The sequence below is a fragment of the Papaver somniferum genome, chromosome 5 (assembly GCF_003573695.1).
Source record: "Papaver somniferum cultivar HN1 chromosome 5, ASM357369v1, whole genome shotgun sequence".
In the NCBI taxonomy this organism is placed as follows: Eukaryota; Viridiplantae; Streptophyta; class Magnoliopsida; order Ranunculales; family Papaveraceae; genus Papaver; species Papaver somniferum.
Genome location: NC_039362.1, coordinates 116,982,971 through 117,004,618, shown reverse-complemented (window position 1 = coordinate 117,004,618; position 21,648 = coordinate 116,982,971). Strand labels below are relative to the sequence as shown.

Genomic DNA, 21,648 nt, shown 5'->3' with positions numbered 1-21,648 from the left:
AATTTCTAAAATTTAGATATGGCAAATTAAAAAAATGCACGACGGAGCTAAATTTTTGTCAAAAGCCATACGAAAACACAAGGAATTCCGTGGCTCATCGCTTAGCTTAAAGTGGATCAAATGTGATTCACCTTTTAGCCAAGGGAAACAAAATGGCCACATTGAAGCCAAGAAAAAAGAATAATTAGATTTTGCCGCAATTAAGTTATAACCAAGAAAAATACTGACCATCTTAAAGGCTAGTTTGGTATTGCTGTGAATTTTAGAAAAGCGCTTTTATGTTATGCTGTGATGTGTGTTGTTGTGCTGTGCTGTGGAAATAAATTGGCATGACGTTTGGTAAACTATAATTTAAAAGCACTGTGTAATTAACAAATTGTAAATTCGGTTTGGTAAACTGGCATTTGAAAGTGCTGGTGACGTAGTTAATGACAAAAATAGATATATTTCAAAAATTAATTTTAAATAGAATTTTATTATAATAAGTTATATTTCTAATTTTAATATATTTAATATATTTAATAAAGTGTAAGTAATATTTATCTTATTATTTTATTTAATTATTTTTATTATTTAATAAAAAATTTATTATTAGAGTTCGCTTAGAAAATATTATTTATTTTAATATTGATTAAATATTTTATTATTTTAAATAACAATTTTCAATTATGATTATATCTATTTTTTTATATAAAAAATGAAAAAAATAGTAAAATAAAATAAAAGTTAGAAATATAATGTTAAATGTACAATGTTTGAGGGTAAAACTTGTCTTTATAATAAATTAACAAGGTTATAATAGAGAATCAATTAAATCGAATTATGTGGGTCCACAGCTTATGCTTTTCCGGCTTTTAAAAGCTAGTGCTGAGTAGTTTTTAAAAGCAGGCCTAAAATGAAAATGTTTCTCTGTAAAAGCACTTTAAAAAAAATTTACCAAACACAATTTTTGATAAAAATTTGTTATAAGTTCGTTACAAATTGTTTTTGGTTGAACAAAAAACAATCCCAAACGGGCTTTACTTTGCCTGATAGAATACAAACCAGGTCGCCTACGGTCTACGACTCTAGGTATGGACTAATAGCATGAGAAGCTATGTGCGCTTGATGTTTTTGTTGAGATGAAGAGAATTTTAACTATGGCAAATCAGAAGAATAAGGAAGCTTCATTTGGAAGTCAAGAATTTGTAACGTTATGGTATATGTGTATTATTATTGGATTTGGAGAGCGTGTAATGGGCATGGAATGTGGGGGGACTTATAGGTTATCTCTCTACTTTTGATGTTGCCTTTTCTTCTTTTGTCTGTCTCTTCTTGGTTTAGCTTAGACCGAAATTTACATCCATAAATAAAATAAAAGGTGTCTCAAAACCAAACCACATTTGGACTATTTGGTAGGAGTACATAAGATTGGCTAGTGTCACTTGGCCTCTCTTTTCTTTTGCTACTACTTACAATATGTAATATGTATGGCTCCTCTCTATCCATTCATGACTCTCCAATCCAATCTCTCTCACACACTCAAAGTTGCATGTGCAAAGAGCAATGGCACACACCTCACGTGCCTAGATTCTTAGTACCTCTTTCAAATCTTTGATATTCAATATGATCTCTCTCCACACCCTAGTTACCAATTCGGGATTCGGCAAACATACGGAACGGCAAACGTACGAGTATTATACGGTTTTGTAAAATCCAGATTCGGTCAACGGGACGTGATTCGTCAGTAATTCGGAACGGCATACGTACGTGTATAATTCGATTTATAAATGTGTTCGGCTCTGAAAATTCAGTATCTATATATAACAAATAATTTGTATTTATAAGGTCATAGACCAATTTTTATGCATATGTCTGAGTTATTTAAAGAAAAATAAACTTAATATGATGATATTAATAATATATACAACATTAGTTATTCAAGAGGACGTCGTATGGTGGTTTAGATGCTTGGTTAGTGAGTTTGAGATCTCTCTCACCTTCACCTTCAAATCTCTTCAGTCGTTTTTGTTTCATAAAAATTACAACACGTCAATATTCGGTCGTGTATGCTCGGAAGGCAGTAAAACCCAAAAAGTGGAGTCTTTGAAAAGTAAAAGCTAAAGAATTTATGGCGAATTAAGCGGACGTATCATTCGGAATACGTAAAATTCGTGAACGGTTCGCGAATAATCCGGAAATGCCACATAATACGCGACTTGGGTTCGGAGTTGCAAACGTACGCAAATAAGACGGTAAAATTCGTGATACGGAAAAATTCGCGAATGATTTGCGAATCATTCGAGATCTTACTAACTAGGCTCCACACTTCCTCATAAAAGTTTAAAATATTTTAAACTACTGCGAAACAAAGACATATAGAAGAAGAACAATAATAACCTAAGTTCACTTCACACCACGCTTCACGATGATAGCTATGAGGTTTTTGACATATCTCGCTTCACACTACGCTTCACATACATCGCACTATCTAAATCTAGATGTGTCGTCGTGGGTATGCTTGGATCTCACGTGATATGATATATAGTGATTATTGGTACAAAGATTTGTGTCTCTTTTCTATATTGTTGAGACTTGAGTTCTTAGCATCCGCATGCATTAAATATGTGGCTACTCCATATACTTCTTACATCATGAAGGACGACGTGTAGTTTGTACATGCATACATGAATACCAATATCAAGACATTTTATCTTGTTAGGGTCGGGCATATTGCAAGAAGAAGGAAACTAGCTTACAAACTCTTAAATTAATAATGCTTGGTTCGGAATCCATAGAGAAAAACAAACACCATGTATGCCGACAAAGGAAAACGATGCGTTTTTCTATTGCTGCTACGATAAAAACTAAAGATTGAGACGACATTATATTGATAAGGAGATAAAGTTTCAAACACATAAAGTAGCTAGCTGCGGAGGGTGAGTGTAGACAAAATATATGACTCTATGCCCCATTTCGCTCTATATCTCTCTTTCAATCTTAAAAATAAGAAACTCTTATCTCTCTCTCTCTCTTTCTGTCTACTTCTCCTAATTCATCATAAAAAAATCCCCAAAAAAAAGAAAAAACACCATTCTTAATTCTCTCTACTCTGCACACATAACATGGCCTAGCTGTTCTTGGATCCGGAGATTCTGGGTCTTTGAACTCATCATCCACCCACATTTACTTACTTACTTATAACCCTAAAACATGTCTTGTTATTGCATTTCTCTCTAGAAGTTCTAAATCCCATAAAACACTTATACTTCTTCTTCTCCTCCCTCCTTCCCTTTCTCTGTCTCTATGTACTACCAATAGTACTAATGCCTGTAAATTCATTTCATTTGTTGATTCTCGTCTTGTTAACATCCGCGTCGTTATTCACCCGGGTGTTTTCTGTAAATGATCAAGGGGAAGCATTATTATCATGGAAGATGAGTTTAAACGGAACGGTAGAAGTGTTCAAAGATTGGAACCAAAATGATGAGAATCCATGTTCTTGGTTTGGTGTTACATGCAACATTAATCAACAAGTGAGTGAATTTAACATCAGTTACGTTAATTTATATAGTAATGTTCCAAGTAACTTAACTTCATTAAGTACTTCATTGAATAAGCTTGTATTAACAGGTACTAATCTAACTGGTTCAATTCCTAAAGAAATTGGTTTGTTAAGTGAATTGAATTTGTTAGATTTAAGTGATAATGCACTTACTAGTGAAATCCCTAATGAGTTATGTAATTTGTTTAAACTAGAAAAACTTCTTCTTAATTCCAATAGACTCGAAGGTTCGATACCGAAGAGTATCGGAAAGCTTTCGAGCTTGAAATGGTTAGTGTTTTATGATAATCAACTTAGTGGTGGAATTCCTACTTCTATTGGTGATATGAAGAAATTAGAGATTCTTAGAGGTGGTGGTAATAAAAATCTGGAAGGTCCACTGCCTAAAGAGATTGGTAATTGTAGTGAATTGGTTATGTTAGGATTGGCAGAAACTAGTATTTCCGGTTTCTTACCGTCTAGTCTCGGCCAACTCAAGCAACTTCAAACCTTAGCTATTTATACTTCTCTTTTATCCGGCCAGATTCCTTCGGAAATCGGTGATTGTACTGAATTGGTAAGCATATACTTATACGAGAATTCACTTACCGGTTCGATTCCTTCCCGGTTAGGAAATTTGCAGAATCTTCAAAACTTACTTCTATGGCAGAACAACTTAGTTGGAGTGATTCCACCGGAGCTTGGGAATTGTAATCAACTGATGGTAATTGACGCTTCTATGAATTCACTTACTGGGAGTATTCCTCCCAGTTTCGGGAATTTGAGTAATTTGTTGGAACTTCAGTTGAGTGTTAACCAAGTATCGGGACGATTACCGCCACAGCTTTCGAATTGTCAATCTCTGACTCATATTGAGCTTGATAATAATCAGTTAACGGGAAATATTCCGACGGAAATTGGGCTACTTCAGAATCTTACTATACTGTTTCTATGGCAAAATAAAATGGAAGGAAGCATTCCGGTCTCACTCGGTCTGTGCAAGAATCTTGAAGCGATTGATTTCTCTCAGAATTCATTAATAGGTTCGATTCCCAAAGGAATTTTTCAGTTGAAGTATTTGAATAAGCTACTTCTGTTATCAAATAATTTATCAGGTGAAATTCCAGCAGAAATCGGCGAATGTACTTCTCTTATTCGATTCAGAGCTAATGATAACAAAATTACTGGGCCAATTCCTTCAGGGATCGGGAACTTGAAGAATCTTAATTTCTTAGATCTTGGATCGAATCGTTTGGTTGGTAACATACCGGAAGAAATCTCAGGTTGTCGGAATCTTACATTTCTTGATTTACATTCAAATTCATTTACCGGTATCCTACCGGAGAAGTTACATCAGCTTGAGTCACTTCAGTTGGTTGATGTTTCTAATAACTTAGTCGAAGGAACATTGAGTTCAAATGTTGGATCGCTGAGTTCACTCACTAAACTCGTTTTGAGTCAAAACAAGTTTTCTGGTCCGATTCCTTCTGAAGTTGGGTCTTGTTCAAAGCTTCAGTTACTTGATTTGAGTGGAAATGAGCTATCTGGTGAAATTCCAGCCACACTGGGTAAGATTCCTTCGTTGGAAATTGCATTGAATCTAAGCTCAAACAGATTATCAGGTAAGATACCTCAAGAATTTTCAAGTTTAGAGAAGCTTGGAATTCTTGATATTTCTTATAATCAGTTGACAGGAGATTTACAATTTCTATCGGGCCTTCAAAACCTCGTGGTACTCAATATCTCATTCAACAATTTCTCTGGTCGTGTCCCTTACACGCCATTTTTCACAAAGCTTCCGTTAAGCAATCTAGCAGGAAATCCTTCCCTATGTTTCTCTGGTAGTCATTGTTCTTCAGATGCAGGTGGTGCCTCTTCAAGACACAGTGCAGCAGCTAGAATCGCAATGATTGTGTTATTATGTGCGGCAGCGGGGTTACTTATGGCGGCATTCTACATCATCGTAAGAGAGAAAAGGCTGCGGAGTCGAGATGATGATACGGATGGTTCCCACTATGATGTTGATGGTGATGATGATGTGGAAATGTGCCCACCCTGGGAAGTCACATTGTACCAGAAACTCGATTTATCAATCTCTGACGTGGCAAGAAGTTTAGTAGCCGCTAACATTATTGGTAAAGGAACTTCAGGAATTGTATACAAAGCGCATATTCCGTCTGGGTTAACGATTGCTGTTAAGAAATTTCGGAATTCTGATAAAGTTTCCACCGCAGCATTTTCTTCAGAAATTGCCACTTTGGCAAGAATAAGGCACAGGAATATTGTAAGATTATTAGGCTGGGGTGCAAACCGGAAATCGAAATTGTTGTTTTACGATTACTTGCCTAATGGGACACTGGGGCAACTACTGCATGATCACGAGTCCACAACAAGTTTAGTTGAATGGGAAACTAGGTTCAAGATTGCACTTGGTGTTGCTGAAGGTCTTTCTTATTTGCATCATGATTGTGTGCCTCCTATATTACACCGTGATGTCAAAGCTCATAATATATTACTAGGCGACCGGTATGAGGCTGTTTTGGCTGATTTTGGACTCGCCCGGTTAGTCGAAGATGATAATGGCTCCTTTTCTGCTAATCCTCAATTTGCTGGGTCTTATGGATATTTTGCCCCTGGTAAGTTTCAATTTCTCTTCTTGTAGTATTATTAGTTTGTGTGACAGACATACTATTTTTGTTTACTTAATATCTTTGTTTTTCTTTTTTGCAACAGAGTATGGAAATATGCTAAAGATTACTGAAAAGAGTGACGTGTATAGTTATGGTGTTGTACTATTAGAGATCATAACAGGTAAGAAACCAGTTGATCCAGCATTTCCAGAAGAGCAACACATAGTACAATGGGTGCGAGAACATTTGAAGAACAAGAAGGATCCGGCAAAGATTTTGGACCCAAAACTCCAAGGTAGACCAGACCCACAAATACAAGAAATGCTTCAGGCATTAGGAATCTCATTACTATGTGCCAGCAACAGAGCTGAAGATAGACCCACAATGAAAGATGTGGCAGCATTGTTAAGAGAAATTAGACAAGAACAACCAGCGGGAACCGAAAATTCTAAACCCGGTTCATGTTGGAAAAAACAATCAACATCATCAAAAGAAGAGGAAAGTTCTTATTCTTCGACAGCAGTAACCCCAGCATCACTATTATTACTTCAAGGGTCTTCTCAAAATTCTTCAATTGGTTACTCTTCTGCTTCCTCAGGGGTTGTTGGTGTTATGTCTTCTCATCACCTACAACCTCATGAGAGAAAGTAGGAAATGTAGGCAATTAGTAGCTCTAGTTTAGTTAGTTTTTAGAAACAAAAAAAAAAAACCATTAAGTTATAATTTGGTCATTGTAAAGAATTATCATAATGGAAGATGGTCTACGTCTTTTTTTGTTCTTGGACCTCAACATCATAATGAATGAAGGGATGCAAAATTCTTTATGTACATCAAATTTCGATATTTATTGTTTGAACTATGCATAAAAACTGTCAACTTGCGGTAACCAAATGATTCAATTTTTGGCTTCAAATTAATGTATTATTACGGATAATAGAGAAAATCAGTAGCATTTATTCAAACAAACACATAAGGAAAATAAGAAAGAAAGGAAGAATATAACTAGTCGTGTAGTATTGTTTTCTAGAATGATTTGGAGACAAAGAACACTGGGGGATGTATAGGACTATAATAGAGATATATTGTTGGGGAATGATTGGGTCTTTTACCAAAATACATCCTTTTCTCTTTTTTTTTTTTTGATGAAAGAACATCCTTTTCTCTTTTCACTAACTCAAATTGTTGCTTGCTCTGTTCCAAGAGAAGATTGAATGAATTGAGAACTTGTTTCAAAAATGTTGTGGATGATTGATTAGACCCACCATGTGATTAAGAGTACACTCATTTTAATAAGAACAAGAACTGAAAAATGGGTAATAATCTACTTTAGTAAACAAAAATCAACCACTTTCATTTTATTTTAATAAGGTAGTGAGTGAATGTTACAGTAGAGTTAATGGGTTTGGTAATCACGTGATCACATGTTAGCCCTAGTTACTACGTATTTCGATCCAATCTCAGATCTAAACTGCAATTCTTTATTTACAAAAATTCGTATTAAAGAAGAAAAATGGGTACTACTTAAAAGGACTGAAAAAATCTGATGAGATTCCTTGCAACTTTTATATGAAACCCACCCTGCAACGAAATATTGTATTCGTAATCTGACTATTTTTTTTCTTTTCTTTTGTGGATATTAGATTTTGAATTGAATTGGCTTAGTGAGTACCAGATTCTGAATCTGCTGTGTCTAGAATGGAGGTGTTAATCAGAATTTCATTTACAGAGGTTTTCATGTGATATATACAAATACGAATATATAACACTAGGGAATTACCCGTGCTTTGCGGCACGGGCTATTTCACATCGTCCCATTCTGGGGTGCTTTGTTGTCTCCCAAGCCATACAGTTCCGTGTTAGCTATGTTGTGTCTCCGAACTTCCTCTGCTCTCAATCGTGTTGTTCGCCTATGAGAACCACACAATAAGAATATGAAAACGTCGCATATATTTGGATTCTAACCAAAAAAATCAAATAATAATTGTGCAACTTACATGAGTATCCGTGCACTGGAACTGGACTCTACAGGTTTCACATTTGGTTATTTTCTCTGCTTCTGTAATTGTCGCGCTGCACCAATACATAATTTATATAGTGTATATGTTCTTGTTTGTCTTTCGCAAGGCAAAATCAAAGGCATTTTATGCGGAATAAACCTCTCCTTAAAATCTAGAAAAATAGTAACGGACGGATATTGCATTTTATGTGGAAAAAATCTCTCCTTAAAGTTCTTTAAATTGCAATATTCCATAAACAGTGTTTTTTTTTGGGTAATTTGCGATACCTCTCCTGGTGAAAATCATAATTTGAGTTACCTCCCCTACAGAACAAATATTAGTGAAACCTCCTCTCGTCACTTTTTCCATCCAAACCCAGTTAGCTGAGTCAGCTGCTTCGTACAGCTGGACAATTTCTTACACGTGGATTTTATACTTTCCCATAATACCCTCATGTATGATCATCTAACGGCTGTGCATCATGTCAGACAATGGATGGTTTCGATTTGGCACCGTTTGGGTAGCCGATTAGAATTGAACACGTACCTCTTCGTCTGTATAACTACCCCTCTATAGAGCGGGAACACACATTAGAGAGAGAGAGAGAGAAAAATTTATCAGTTGCAGAGAGAAGAAGAAATTGATCGAAGAGAAGAAGAAATTGATCGAAGAGAAGAACTGGCTTCCTATTTCTTTCTGTTTCATATGTTTTCTAGGGTTTAATCGTGATGAATCATAACCGGAGACGAAGATTGTGAGTTTTTTTTTCTAGGGTTTATGTTCTTCCATTCTGTTTTCGTTTAATGATTCGATACGTGATTATGGGTTTGATGTTATGCATGATGTTCTTGGGTCTTTATCATTATCCTCTGATTTAGGATGGATGTTATATGCTTAATCGATTGTAGAAATTACCTGTGTGTGAGTTGGTGATAGTTGAGAAAAGGGTATCTGATGTGATATAGTGTAGGAATTGGGTTTTTCAAAGTAACCCTAATTTCATTTTTTATAATTTCTGTATTTGACGCTCTGTTTTTTTTTTGTTCATGTGATTTGGGTTTTTTGTATATTGTACAGTCTATTAAAGGTGTTGATTGTGGTGATTAATTTAGGTTTTTGGTTATGTTGTAGTGAAAGTGTTGTTTATGATACTAAGAATGTCTATTTACACTATGATGGAGAATGGCCTAGGCAACAACCTGTTTGTGGATTCAGTTTCCTTGATTATATGAATGGAAAGGAGGTGTATTGGCCTAAGTATGATGGAGACACTCTGAACATGCTGGATCTGTTGCACAATGTTTATGAGTATATTGATGTTTATGAGTTCAAGATAAAGACAGGTAGACCAAGAACTAAGAGAATTAGGTCTGATGTAGAAGGATAACAACCACACAAGAAGGCAAAGAGATCTTGTACCAATTGCCAGTCTACTAAACATAACATTAGGACTTTCCCAACCAGAAATGCAAGGGTTACACCCCCAAATGGCAGTGGCAAAGGAAGGGGCAGAGGTAGAGGCACAACATCCTCATCTATACCTAATGTATCACATGCTGTGGGAAGGTCAGTACTGTTTTCTTTCTCTATTATGCCTTTTTTCAATGTTTACATAATAATATCTTAACTCAATTATCTTACCTAGACTGATTGAATATGGGCAGGGAGGGAGCTGCTTCTACACCACCAACACAAGGAAGGGGCAGAACACAAGGAAGGGGAAGAGGCTTTGAATACCTGCTTTTTGGGACAACAACTGAACCATCACCAGGCAGAGGAAGGTCTACACCAACACAAGGCAGAGGAAGGTCTTCCCCAGTGTCAGCATCAAGATCAACCACTATTGGAAATTATCAGAATCTATATGGGACTATGCCAGATGGAATGAGGGAACCAAATAGACCAGCTTCTCAGACATTCAAGCCACCAAGATGCAGGATTTAACTAACAGTATGAGCATCTTTTTTTGGAACTTAAGACTTTTACTTAATTACTAATTATGCTATTACATAATACTACATAGCAATTGAACAGTAGCTAATGAAACAGATGATGAACTGCCTTTTTTTGTGAATGCTATTACATAACAATAGCTAATGATGAAGCAGATGATGAAACTGCCTTTTTTGTGAATGCTACATAAGACTTTTGTGAATGCTCTTAGTTTTATTTTTGTTCTCTCTTTTCCACAGTCACTGCACCTTTAAACCTGTCACATATTTCTGCAAACATACTGTCACTAACATCTGAATCAATGACCATTTTCATGTCATGTGTTTCAATTGAATATTTCCCTTTGATAAAACACCCATCAAGGCCAGCTATTGGTGTGAGTTTTTTGTTGGATGCAGGTGAAGCTTCTGGGCATTGTGAAACCCAATGAGAATCACTACCACACTTGAAGCACCCATCCCCTAACTGTTGTTTTTCTGTTTTTGGTATTTCTGTTACAGCAGCTTTATCCAACCACTCAAATTCATTACACTTTGGTTGGTTTTGGCATCTCAAGAATCTCCTTCCTTTGTTGGCTTGAGTGTTTGATTCCCAAACTCTACGCAAGCCATCACATTTTCTACATTTGGAATAGAGGTAAGGGCATTTCATGGCTAAATGGGTAGTTCCCCTGCAAATTTGACAGCTACACAGATGTTCAAGACACTGCAAAAATATGAAAAATTCTTTAGTTTTACCTCCTAACTGTAAATATAAAAATTAGTGTTACCTCCTCTAATGGTGGTTTTACTTACATCGGTGGAGTTTGAAGATGAATCACCCATAGTTCTGGCAGCACTTCAGATGGTGTGATTGGTTTTGTTTGAAAAGAGCAGGTCTGTGATAATGGATTTAAGGAGAGGTGCAAAATATTTTCTCTTCATATATGCTTTATATAGAACTGGATGGTGAAGATGACGGCTGCAGGTGACTGTTGAAGGTGACCGCACAAATTCGACCGTTGAACGGTCGAATCTCAGAAAATCCGACCATAACACGTGTATAGCCATTGGATGATCATACATGAGGGTATTATGGGAAAGTATAAAATCCACGTGTAAGAAATTGTCCAGCTGTACGAAGCATCTGACTCAGCTAACTGGGTTTGGATGGAAAAAGTGACGAGAGGAGGTTTCACTAATATTTGTTCTGTAGGGGAGGTAACTCAAATTATGATCTTCGCCAGGGGAGGTATCGCAAATTACCCCTTTCTTTTTTGAAACTGAACTTCTATTAATAAACATTAAGTACATAACTTCAGGTTAAACACATCATCCCTTATGGCATCTTCAATTTCATCAGGGATATTATACAAAATATCAAAAGAAGCTCTTAGCTTTCTAGCTCTGTTTGCTATTTTATGCGCTACATTGTTACCTGACCTAGTTACATAATTTAAAGAAACTCCTACAATAGTAGATAACATATGCTTTATTTCATTTACAATGCCCTGATTCACCCAATGTACATTAGGGCCAGCATCATTGATAGTTGTCACTTCATTTAGACAATCCGATTCTAGCTGTATGTGCACTGAGTAAAAATTCTTGGCCCAAAGCAGTGCTTCCTTTATGGCCAAGCATTCAGCCTGTTCAGGGTCTAGTCCTCCATTGCAGCTCTTGCCCCTGGATTTGCCTGCAGAATCACGAGCAATTAGCCCAATCCCAATTTTTTTTGTTACATTATCAAATGATGCATCAATGTTGATCTTAAGTTGGCTGTTCGCCGGCGGTTTCCAGTTGTTATTTTTTGGCCTAACTTGCTTATTCTGGCCTTGCTCATTCTCACATTGCCTTATCACCCATCTAATATTACTGAGTGTGATCTACTTGTTAGGAATTTTGTTCCGAGCTTATCACAACGACTTTTCCAAATCTGCCAGGCAGTGTTCATTAAGATAAGCAACCAGTTATTGTATTCTTCATTATGGGCAGCTTGAAAGGAAGTAAACCATCTTATTATCCATGTGGATACTGGGATGTGCTGAGTCTGTAAATTAGAAACATTAACATTCATATCCATCCAGACAGATGAAGCATAAGTGCAGTCATAAAGAAGATGTTCTAGAGTTTCAGTGTGTGATCCACAATGAGGGCAGAGAGTATCAATTCCAGTCTTGTAATGGATGATTTTGAACAAGGTAGGGACAATCCCTTTTAAGCATTTCCATATAAATAGCTTCACTTTATGAGACACATTAACCTTCCATAATCTTTTCCAGACTAAAGTAGGCACTTGCCGATGATTATGGGTTATATAATTAGCTGGTGGTGCAAGAATTCTATATGTAGATTTAACAGAGAAGACTCATGTTCGATTTGGTTCCCAAATAAGTGCATCTTCACCATGTTGAGGGATATACATGTTAAGAATTAGTTGCACTATTTGAGAATCAAAAAGCTCTGTAATAAGAGGCACATTCCACCTTCTAGGGTTATTAAGCATCAAATCTGAGACATATACTATTCTTGCCGGCTCAACAAAGTTGTGCTTTGGGGTTGATGGTTCAGTGAGGCCATTTACCCACCTATCATACCAAACTAGAGCTTTAGTACCACATTTGATAACCCATCTATAATGTTGTTGTACTATTTTAAGCCCCTGCTCTATCCCTTTCCAAATCCAAGAAGAGTTTGTATTATCCTCTGTAGATGTAAGAAATCACAGTATGCATCATACTTTGGCTTTAGTATCTATTAGGAAATAATATATGAGAGTCTATATTTAGGAGATATGCACATTAAGTTGTGAGAGTTATATTAGGAAAGTGTCTATGTTTAGAGTTTGATCTTAGTTAGGAAAGTACCTTGAGTGGTCGTCAAGTTTGTGAACAATATAAATAGGCTGTTGAGCCATGAAAGTTGATACCGAATTATTATCAATGTAGTCTTTTAATGCTTCCGCGTTTATACTCTCCTCTCTCTTGCTCGATCCTTAACATGGTATCAGAGCAAGGTGAGAGGTAGAGAGAGGAGAGAAAGTTAGAGAGTTTTCGTTTTAGGGTTAAAAAAGAAAAAAAAAAAAAAAAATCATTGCTATCTTGCTGCTCCGTGACTTGTTGCATGTGAAGTCATGTTCATGTGCTTGTTGACGAAAAGAAGGACTAGGAGCAAGATGGAGAATTATATAAAGAACGGAAAGATGTTACCGCCCTAGATTTGATTTCCAGTGCGATGATGTTTGGCTGTTGTTAGTTCGATGGAGAATATGGAAACTGTTTTCTGTTGATGCTGTTAAGATGGAGTCATAGAAAGAATGAAAACTGGATATTGGAAAGCAAACATGGTTGGCTGGTAATTGATCATCGGTGATGGAATAATTGTTACCGATGATATTGAAGATGAATGATGAAAGCTGAGTAGTAGTCTTGTGCTGCTGCTGAGGAGTTTGTCCAGCTGTTTTAGGGTTTGTTCGTGAAATTTTTATTGAAGAAAAAAAAAAGGACTTGAAGCTAGTTAGCTGAGAAGAAGACTTAGCCGCGTAGGGTGTTGCTGCCATAGCCCTAATCCTATATCCAAGACATCTGTCGAAGGATTACAAAGTGAATTCAAAGTCGAGAACATAAGATGACTCCGAGTCACGAGTTGGAGATAATTATTTCACCGAGATTTTTGGAGTTGCATGACGGTGTTTGCTTCCAATGCCAATATACGAAGATTATTTGTGTGCCGAGAGAATTAAGATGGATTGAAGTGGTTGTTCAAAGATGAATAATGGTGATCGATCACTGCTGTGTGATACTGGCAGAGAAGATGAAGCCGAATCAGATGTTGTTCACGGAGTGAAGAAGGAAGAGCTCGATGTTTGCTGTGATGGAGCTCGGGTTAAGAAACAGAGATGGCGATGAAGGGATGACGTAGTGAGAAGTGGTCGTTGCTGTTTGTGAAGTGAGAGAAGCTCGAGTCTGCAATGAGGTTTTGCCATTAGTTCTTGCTGGTGAAGACGGGATGATGGAGGTGCTATAAGACTTGGGTCGTGATTAAAATCAAGTTAAACAGCTCAGAGATGTTGCTGCCATGATCAAGGGTTGAGGTTTGATGGAAGAAAGAGAAGACCAACAATGGAAGAAACACGAACTAAGTTCGTAGCTGCTAGAGTTTAAAACAGAGAAGGAGTCTGTGGTCAAGACCAGGGACGTACCATTACTTCCCTAGATGGTCACAAGGTCCGTTTACAAAAAAAAAAAAAAAAAAAAAAAAAAAAAAAAAAAAAAAAAAAAGGAAAGAAAGTGTTATTGAAAATTTGTAACAGTTTGGGTGTTACAAAGAAGAATCGTTACAGAAGCGTAACGGAAGCAAGTGTGACAGTTCTGTCAGAGGTATTGCAGAAAGCTGTTAAACATGTCGGAAGAAGTGAAGTGTGGTTGAAGAGTTTGTGGCAGAAACTTGGAGATCCTACAAAGTGTGGTATACTTTGTAAAGACGACAAGATTGTGAGAGAATCTTGAAGAACAAAGAAGTGTGAAGGTTTCGCAAAAATAGCGTGACTGGAACAAGAGAAGAAGAAACAACATTCATGTTGTGAAGAAAGAAAAAAAAAGAGAGAAGAAAACAATCACCAAGAGGTGATGAGAAAAAGAACAACAATAATAGGTTGAAACCCTATGAGTTGTCGAGAGAGTACAAAAAGTATTCTATCGAAGAAACCAAGAAACCAAGAGTACAAGAAGTATTCTACGAAGGGAACCGAAATGTTCTAAAACTACGAAGATGGGACCGTAATGTCCTTAAACTACGAAGAGGACCGAAATGTCCTTAAACTACGAATAGGGGACCGAAACGTCCTTAAACTACGAAGAGGACCGAAAGATGTCCTTAAACTACGAAAATGGGACCGAAAGCGTAATGTCCTTAAACTATGAAGGGGACCGAAACGTCCTTAAACTACAAAGAGGACCGAAACGTCCTTAAACTACGATTTGAAGATTTTTTTTTCCCGCAAAAGCGTTGAAAAACGAAAGAAGAAAACCGAAGTTAAATTTCTTTTGTCCAAGATGGGCATTCGTGATCTACATGCTCCATCTTGAGGGAGGGTATTAGGAAATAATATATGAGAGTCTATATTTAGGAGATATACACATTAAGTTGTGAGAGTTATATTAGGAAAGTGTCTATGTTTAGAGTTTGATCTTAGTTAGGAAAGTACCTTGAGTGGTCGTCAAGTTTGTGAACAATATAAATAGGCTGTTGAGCCATGAAAGTTGATACCGAATTATTATCAATGTAGTCTTTTAATGCTTCCGCGTTTATACTCTCCTCTCTCTTGCTCGATCCTTAACAGTATCCTAACCCGTAGTTGGTCTGGTTCCGTACATAGCATTCAAGCTAATTTAACCCTTAAAGCCATGTTAAACTGCTCTAGATTTCTAAAAGCAAGACCTCCCTCCTGTTTGTCTGAAGTGAAAGAATCCCAGGCTAAGAAGTTAATACCTTTATTAGTTTTATGCCCCACCAGAATCTGTGTATTGAAACCCTGAATTCACATTGCAACTTATAAAAAGAAACTGTAAGACAAAAACTGTGTACTGCCCTTTAAACTCTACAATGAACTTAAGTACTTAAAATCGTGCCATTGTGACCTTAAATTCACACTGACCCAAACTCGATATGCATATAGAATTTTTCTTAGTGATTCAAAATTGACAGCAACAAACATCCATATATGTATTTCAAGTCAGATTAGTTGGTTTATATATAAACTCCAAAGACAAAGTATAAGTCTGAAGTTAATTTTATTTTACCAAGTAAAGCTATCATCGATCAGACTACATAATTTGAAATCGCGAACATGTTCAGAGTTTCTACTCAATCAGAGAACCATGCTTACATTTGTAACCCAGCGGTAGAAAGACGGGGAGCAAAATATCATAGAGTTGATATTGTCACTGTCTTATCTTTTGGCATGAGAATCAGGCTACAAAATCATTGAAAGGGAGTAGTGTACTTGTCCTTACCCGTCTCTGACACGCTCATGTCTCTCTGCTCTGATCATGATCATAATAATAATCTTAGAACTTGTTTGTTTGCAGCTGACTCGGCGTCTGAATCTGAGTCAACCCCTGACTCGGACTCATTTGAGTCAGGTAACAAAATACCCCTGACTCATGGGACCAAACCACTGATTCACTTATTTCCGAGTCAGATGAGTCAGATCTGACTCAAAACAAACATATCGACTCAGATCCAGATGAGTCGGGTGATTTCACTCAGATCCAGATGATTCAGATTCAGACGACTCAGATGAGTCAGGAGTAAATAAACATGGTGTTAGATTCTATCTTTGTCCCAGTCTTTACCCCTCTCTTCCCAGTCTGTGTCATTATACTCGACTATGGAGATAGTACCATGAAACGGACTAACCGACACGCACCCTAACCTTACTGCTCTCTTTCTCATCAATGTTTGTTGACCTGTCCTTGCCTGTATCTCCCCTTTTCTTTCGGTAAGAAAGTTCAAGAAAAAATAATGTAAAATGACTCATGTACGTTAACGTTAAATTACAATTCACGATTAAGCACTCTAACTGAACAGAAAATTGAACATCCAACAAATGCTCCAGTTGACTTGAAGATTTTGACAGTGACATTGTCAGATTAGGGTGACTCACACTATGTTTAATTTGGTTTATTTTCACCCCTACTACCGATTAACTGAAACCATTAATTCCATGGCACACTTTTTGAAACAGGGGGATTTGCCACGACTCATGTAACATGACTGATTATGAGGAACCGAAGAAAGGGGGTGGGTCGATCTTTGTGCAAAAAGAAGGTAAAAAATCCTAGTTTAATTGGGGGCCTTGGAATTTTGTTTGCCCCCAAATTTTTCAGGGGTGTAAAAATCGGAAGATGAATATACTATTTTATACTTGGTTAATATATTTTTTTTTCAAGTAACGATCCTCATTAACGATCCTTCACTGACATTAACGACAGTTTAGGATCGTCATATACATCATGATCAAAACAATAACGACTCTAAACTGTCATACACTAACCACTTTTTTTAGAAATTAACGAGAGTCTATAACGATATTTCTAAAACATTAACGACTGTTTAAGTCGTCAAATGCGTAACCAAAATAGTAACGACTCTTCCAAAGGGTCGTCAGGGAATTGATCATTTTTATGACGACCCAAAACTGTCGTACATTTCCGCCATTAATGAATCTTCGACAGTTTAAAGTCGTCACTTAAACAGTCTAAACACTAACGACTGTTGAGGGTCGTCAATGAAAATTTTTAATACCTTGCCGATTTTTCATACTATCTGGGCAAAAAAAAAAAAAAAAAGTTAGACTAAAAATTGCAGACAAAATATCTGGAAAAAAAAATTAAACTCTAATTAAGGAAGATTATCACTAATTAATTAAGATTATCACTAATTAATTAAATTTTAATACTAATCATTTAGGGGCATTTTAGCCATTTAAAAAATATTTTTATAAGGGGTGACCCAAATTAGGTTCTGGTGACCTTTTTTGTCCTCTAGTGCATGGCCCCCAATTAATTCCGATGGCCCCCAATTAAGCTAGGTAAAAAATGGTCTACAACAAAGTTGAGAAAATGAATTCCTATTAAATTTAAATGGAACTCGTGAGTCGTGACATATACGCCAACCATGACCACTTTGGCGAGCCAAGTTTCTTAATGAACTTATTAAATTTATTATGGAACTCGTAACAAATTTATGCCAACCATGAACACTATAGCAAGCCAAGTTTCTTAATGGACATAATTTTTAATCCATAAAATAACAAATTACCTAGTTCCTAAACCTCCCGGACGGCTCTAGCAACACCAGGTAGTACTTGTCCAACATCCACTTGTTGTGCTTTAGTAGAAAACTTATTCCTCGCACTTCCAAACTCTTCATCTCCTGAAATTTGCACAGGTTACATTGTAAAAATCAAATAGTTCATTGGCATATCGTACAATCAAGTTTCTTTGAACTTTTACCGCGCCAACAAAACGGTTAATGAGGGCAGTGGTGCACCAAAGAATTAAAGGGAAAAAGAAAACACGATGTTATGCCTTACTCAAGTTGGTTGTTACTATATATGTATGTAATTCCAGTGGAATTCATTGAATAATCTCCATTAAATAGTCCAGTTCTCAAAATAAAAAGATAAGTAAGCTGTAAATCATGTACCATGTTTATACCGAAGTTTTGCAAACACCTGCAAGCATCAAATGATATTAGAATCGAAAAATAACACAATAAAATGACCGTGTAAAATCTATTCGAATGCAAACGGAAATATCAAATGAAATTTTCAGAAAATAAACAATATTATAAGATATTTACTATGCATTGCTAGTATTTACTCTAAGTTGTTTTGAAACTACGAACCTTAACAGCATCATGCAATTTATGAAGTGAGTAACACACATTACTTAAACAAAGAATCTCCATTAACATATTCATCCCCATGGAATCAAAACGGAACTGATTTGGGAGACCTGTTTCATGTTTATCAAGACGTTTAGCAAACAGCTGCCCATTAACTTAAAGCGCTTGTCTGTCCCTATTGCATTGGTGTAAGACATTCGGTAGTTGGGAATAACTAACTGGTTCCCTTAACCACTTCTTTGTTAAGTTGTTTGTAACCTCTATCCTCCTTATTCATAACAATAACTAACTAACTAACTAATTACAAAGTTGTCTCTTGATAAACTAACTGGGCTGTGGGAATAGATAATCCAATAAAACATATGTATGGTGACTTGTTCTTTTATAATTTGAATCGTTGGTGCATCAGACATTCCGAGCTAAGGCAAGTTCTGGCAAAGTTTGAATCGATAAATCTCACCCCAACAGGCTCTGAGTTTAAAATACTAGCTTGTGCAGTCAAGATTAATATTATTGTCGATGCAGTAAAATCAAAACGACCACCAAGTCCTATTTATGGAATTAAAAAATGAATGCCAAATGATACCCGAGTGAAATTAAATGCTGCAAGACCTTTCAAATAATTTTGCGGTGGTTGCAAATACATATTATTCACAACAACCAAAGATAGAAATGAGTCGCTATACCTGATGTTGTGGCGTAGCTCCCGCTTGCTAAGACAATATCATTTTCCATTCGTCAAATAAAAAATTTAAAATATTTTCCATTGAACATTTATGTTGTATTTTTGTTCACAGATCGTCCCTAAGTAGCTGTGTCACCATTACCTTGCTGGTAACATCATAACTCAAGCATGTTTGGAAGTGTGATAGCTGTCTGGTGCCTGATTTATTGTAATTCAGATCTTCAGCTAACAAAAATGACTCTGGCACATTATAGAGAAAGACTACATTACTGTAATTCAAATATCTCATGTCCATTCCAAGTTTCAAATCGATGACTATACTGTACTCAAAATACCAATGTGATGATCGAAGAGAAACCCAAACACCAAAACTATCTGCAAGCAAAAATTTGAAAACAATAATACGTGTAACTAAATTGAAAAGAGTTACGCCGGCTAGTATAAAAAATCGGAATCATACTGCAATACTCTGAGACGGTAGGCGACAATTAGGTTTTGCACAGAAGGATAAATTAAAAGACTTTCGGATTGGGTCGTACAGAAACCAATCAGTCTTAGCAGGTTCTTGAGTACTACTACTTTATTATTCAACTTCACGATGGACTTTGAAGATCTTTCAATTGTTTTACATCTATTTTTGTATTATCTTCCGAGAACTCGTTTACACAGAGAAAGCATTCGAAATGGTGATGGCCGTGTTCACCTAAAGAACCCATTTTGCTCATCATTTGATGGTCTATGAGAGCTATCTTTCGAGAGTTACCATTCGTAAACCTACTGATTGAATAATATTTGGGAAGCATAAGTGTCATGAATTGTTCTTATCTTCAGGTGCTTGCTTGTTTAGAAGCATGTACTTCAGGTCTACTCTTCTTCTTTTGTTCTTATTCCCGCATAAATTCCTAGGACAAATGGGTTGAAATTATTCTCACAAAAGTAAATTGCAGAAATTAACTAACATGTAATAGGATGCACATTTACCTGTTGAGTTCCCTTGAATATGGCCTCAATAATAAGTTGCTCATGAACTCAAGCAGCTCATGTAGTCCTTTTAAATTATAAGCCAAAAGATAGAGTCCAGATGGCTAACTTGTACGGTTTAAGATAGATTTCAGCTCCACAATGAGGATGATGCAGCAAAAGTTACGGGTTAGAGTCGTGCTCCCCTACAAAATGAAACCCCATGAGATGCCTAAATCTACATAATAACTGTAAGAGTCTCGGATGGCTTACCCAGCATATTCAGTTGTATGCAAACCATTAACCACGAAACTTTTAACTTTCTCCAGATATAATTCATTAGCTTTCTCATATATATATATATATATATATTTGTCTTGCAATCAGCCACCAAATTAAATTTGTCAGGATGTTTACCAAATTCATAATCCCATTCAAAAATACCATAAATTCGTAAAAATTAGGATTAAAGAGGAGGAATCGAAACAAACCTTATCACTGTTTGTTGGCCTGAATTTGGGTTTAGCAGCAGCCAAGTGTAATTTTCTCAATAGTGTACAACCCACCCTCTCGAATCTGCTTATCAAATTTCCAGATAATATTTTTGGGTATGATGGCATGTAACTCATCTCCCTGTATCATGGAAGATGTTAGTCAAACATAATTGAAGCTGTATATTGCAAATTTATGGAAACATGGGGCTCAATACCTGCTCGTCAAGGGATTGATTCCCTGATAACATAAACGCTTGATTTTTCTTCGTCAAGTGATTGCAACCTTTTCAACCGAGGATTACCTGCTAGGGTTTGATATTAATCTGCAATGCCGTTTCGTCCGTTCTCTAGGCAGCCACTGAAAATTGATAAAAAATAATCATCAGATCCCTAATTCAAACATACCATTAAGCGATTATTAAAAAATAATGGGTAAAACAACATAGTGCAAATCAAAAACCACAACACAACGTTATGATAGGAATCGAAAACGAACATTCAAGAAACTTTGCATGAATGAAAAGGAAAACAATCGGCAGATTGGAAGTGGACGAAAAACGTAACTGGCAGCAATGGAAAAAAAAAACTTACATGTTCAAGTGAAACTGATATTGTTCTCGACTTGGATCGGACATTTTATAGAGTGAATCCAATTAATTCAAGGATGAGATGTTAGAAAAAACGGGTTTTTTGTTTTAAAACCAACTAGGCAACTATGCATGGACTATGTTTTGATCCCTAGAATTATTGGCCACTAGTTGTTTTTTCTTTTGAATTGATAAAACAATAGTCCCACATAGACTAAAATCTAAAGAGTTTTAGACTTAAATACCATAGAACTGGCTAAAGGACATGGCCCTTTGGGTCAACACACTTTTGTGTGAGGGAGAAGACCTAGACTAGGGCAAGGTTGCCTTTTCTGTACGCGCACGCCGCCGTTCGTCGGGTGTGGGTGTGGGTGTGGGTTCACTAGATCCTATCTTTTTGCTGAAAGTTTTCTTACGGGTGTAGATGGT

General features: G+C 36.4%; 2 protein-coding genes and 1 long non-coding RNA gene across 8 annotated transcripts; 1 reads left to right on the top strand and 2 right to left on the bottom strand.

Annotated features, from left to right (window-relative positions):
* Positions 1-2,957: 2,957 nt before the first annotated feature.
* Positions 2,958-6,981, top strand: LOC113282492 (LRR receptor-like serine/threonine-protein kinase). Its single transcript, XM_026531507.1, has 2 exons — positions 2,958-6,159; positions 6,257-6,981. Exons 1-2 carry the CDS (start codon positions 3,306-3,308, stop codon positions 6,802-6,804), a joined length of 3,402 nt encoding a protein of 1,133 aa, XP_026387292.1. The 5' UTR covers positions 2,958-3,305; the 3' UTR covers positions 6,805-6,981.
* Positions 6,982-11,385: 4,404 nt separating this feature from the next.
* On the bottom strand, positions 11,386-16,727 carry LOC113279498. Its single transcript, XM_026528192.1, has 4 exons — positions 16,502-16,727; positions 12,505-12,787; positions 11,972-12,423; positions 11,386-11,777 (listed from the first exon to the last, which is right to left on the bottom strand). The coding sequence occupies exons 1-4, from the start codon at positions 16,725-16,727 to the stop codon at positions 11,386-11,388; spliced, it is 1,353 nt and encodes a 450-aa protein (XP_026383977.1).
* Positions 16,728-17,001: 274 nt separating this feature from the next.
* Positions 17,002-21,362, bottom strand: LOC113282491. 6 transcript variants are annotated; one of them, XR_003326974.1, is made up of 9 exons: positions 21,224-21,362; positions 20,848-20,990; positions 20,630-20,771; positions 20,412-20,514; positions 20,160-20,344; positions 19,180-20,080; positions 18,293-18,320; positions 17,906-18,019; positions 17,002-17,410 (listed from the first exon to the last, which is right to left on the bottom strand). It is a non-coding gene; the product is annotated as an uncharacterized LOC113282491 (long non-coding RNA). The 6 variants fall into 6 exon arrangements; XR_003326976.1 differs by having other exon boundaries at positions 18,180-20,080; XR_003326973.1 differs by having other exon boundaries at positions 17,906-20,080.
* Positions 21,363-21,648: the final 286 nt, after the last annotated feature.

Coding starts and splice junctions, on each gene's coding strand:
- LOC113282492 (XM_026531507.1), top strand. CDS start 3,306: ATGCCTGTAAATTCATTTCATTTGTTGATTCTCGTCTTGTTAACATCC. Junction 6,160..6,256: donor TTATGGATATTTTGCCCCTG/GTAAGTTTCAAT, acceptor TTTTTGCAACAG/AGTATGGAAATATGCTAAAG.
- LOC113279498 (XM_026528192.1), bottom strand. CDS start 16,727: ATGTCACTGTCAAAATCTTCAAGTCAACTGGAGCATTTGTTGGATGTT. Junction 12,424..12,504: donor GTGCAACTAATTCTTAACAT/GTATATCCCTCA, acceptor ATCTACATATAG/AATTCTTGCACCACCAGCTA. Junction 11,778..11,971: donor CGGAACAAAATTCCTAACAA/GTAGATCACACT, acceptor GTGATTCTGCAG/GCAAATCCAGGGGCAAGAGC.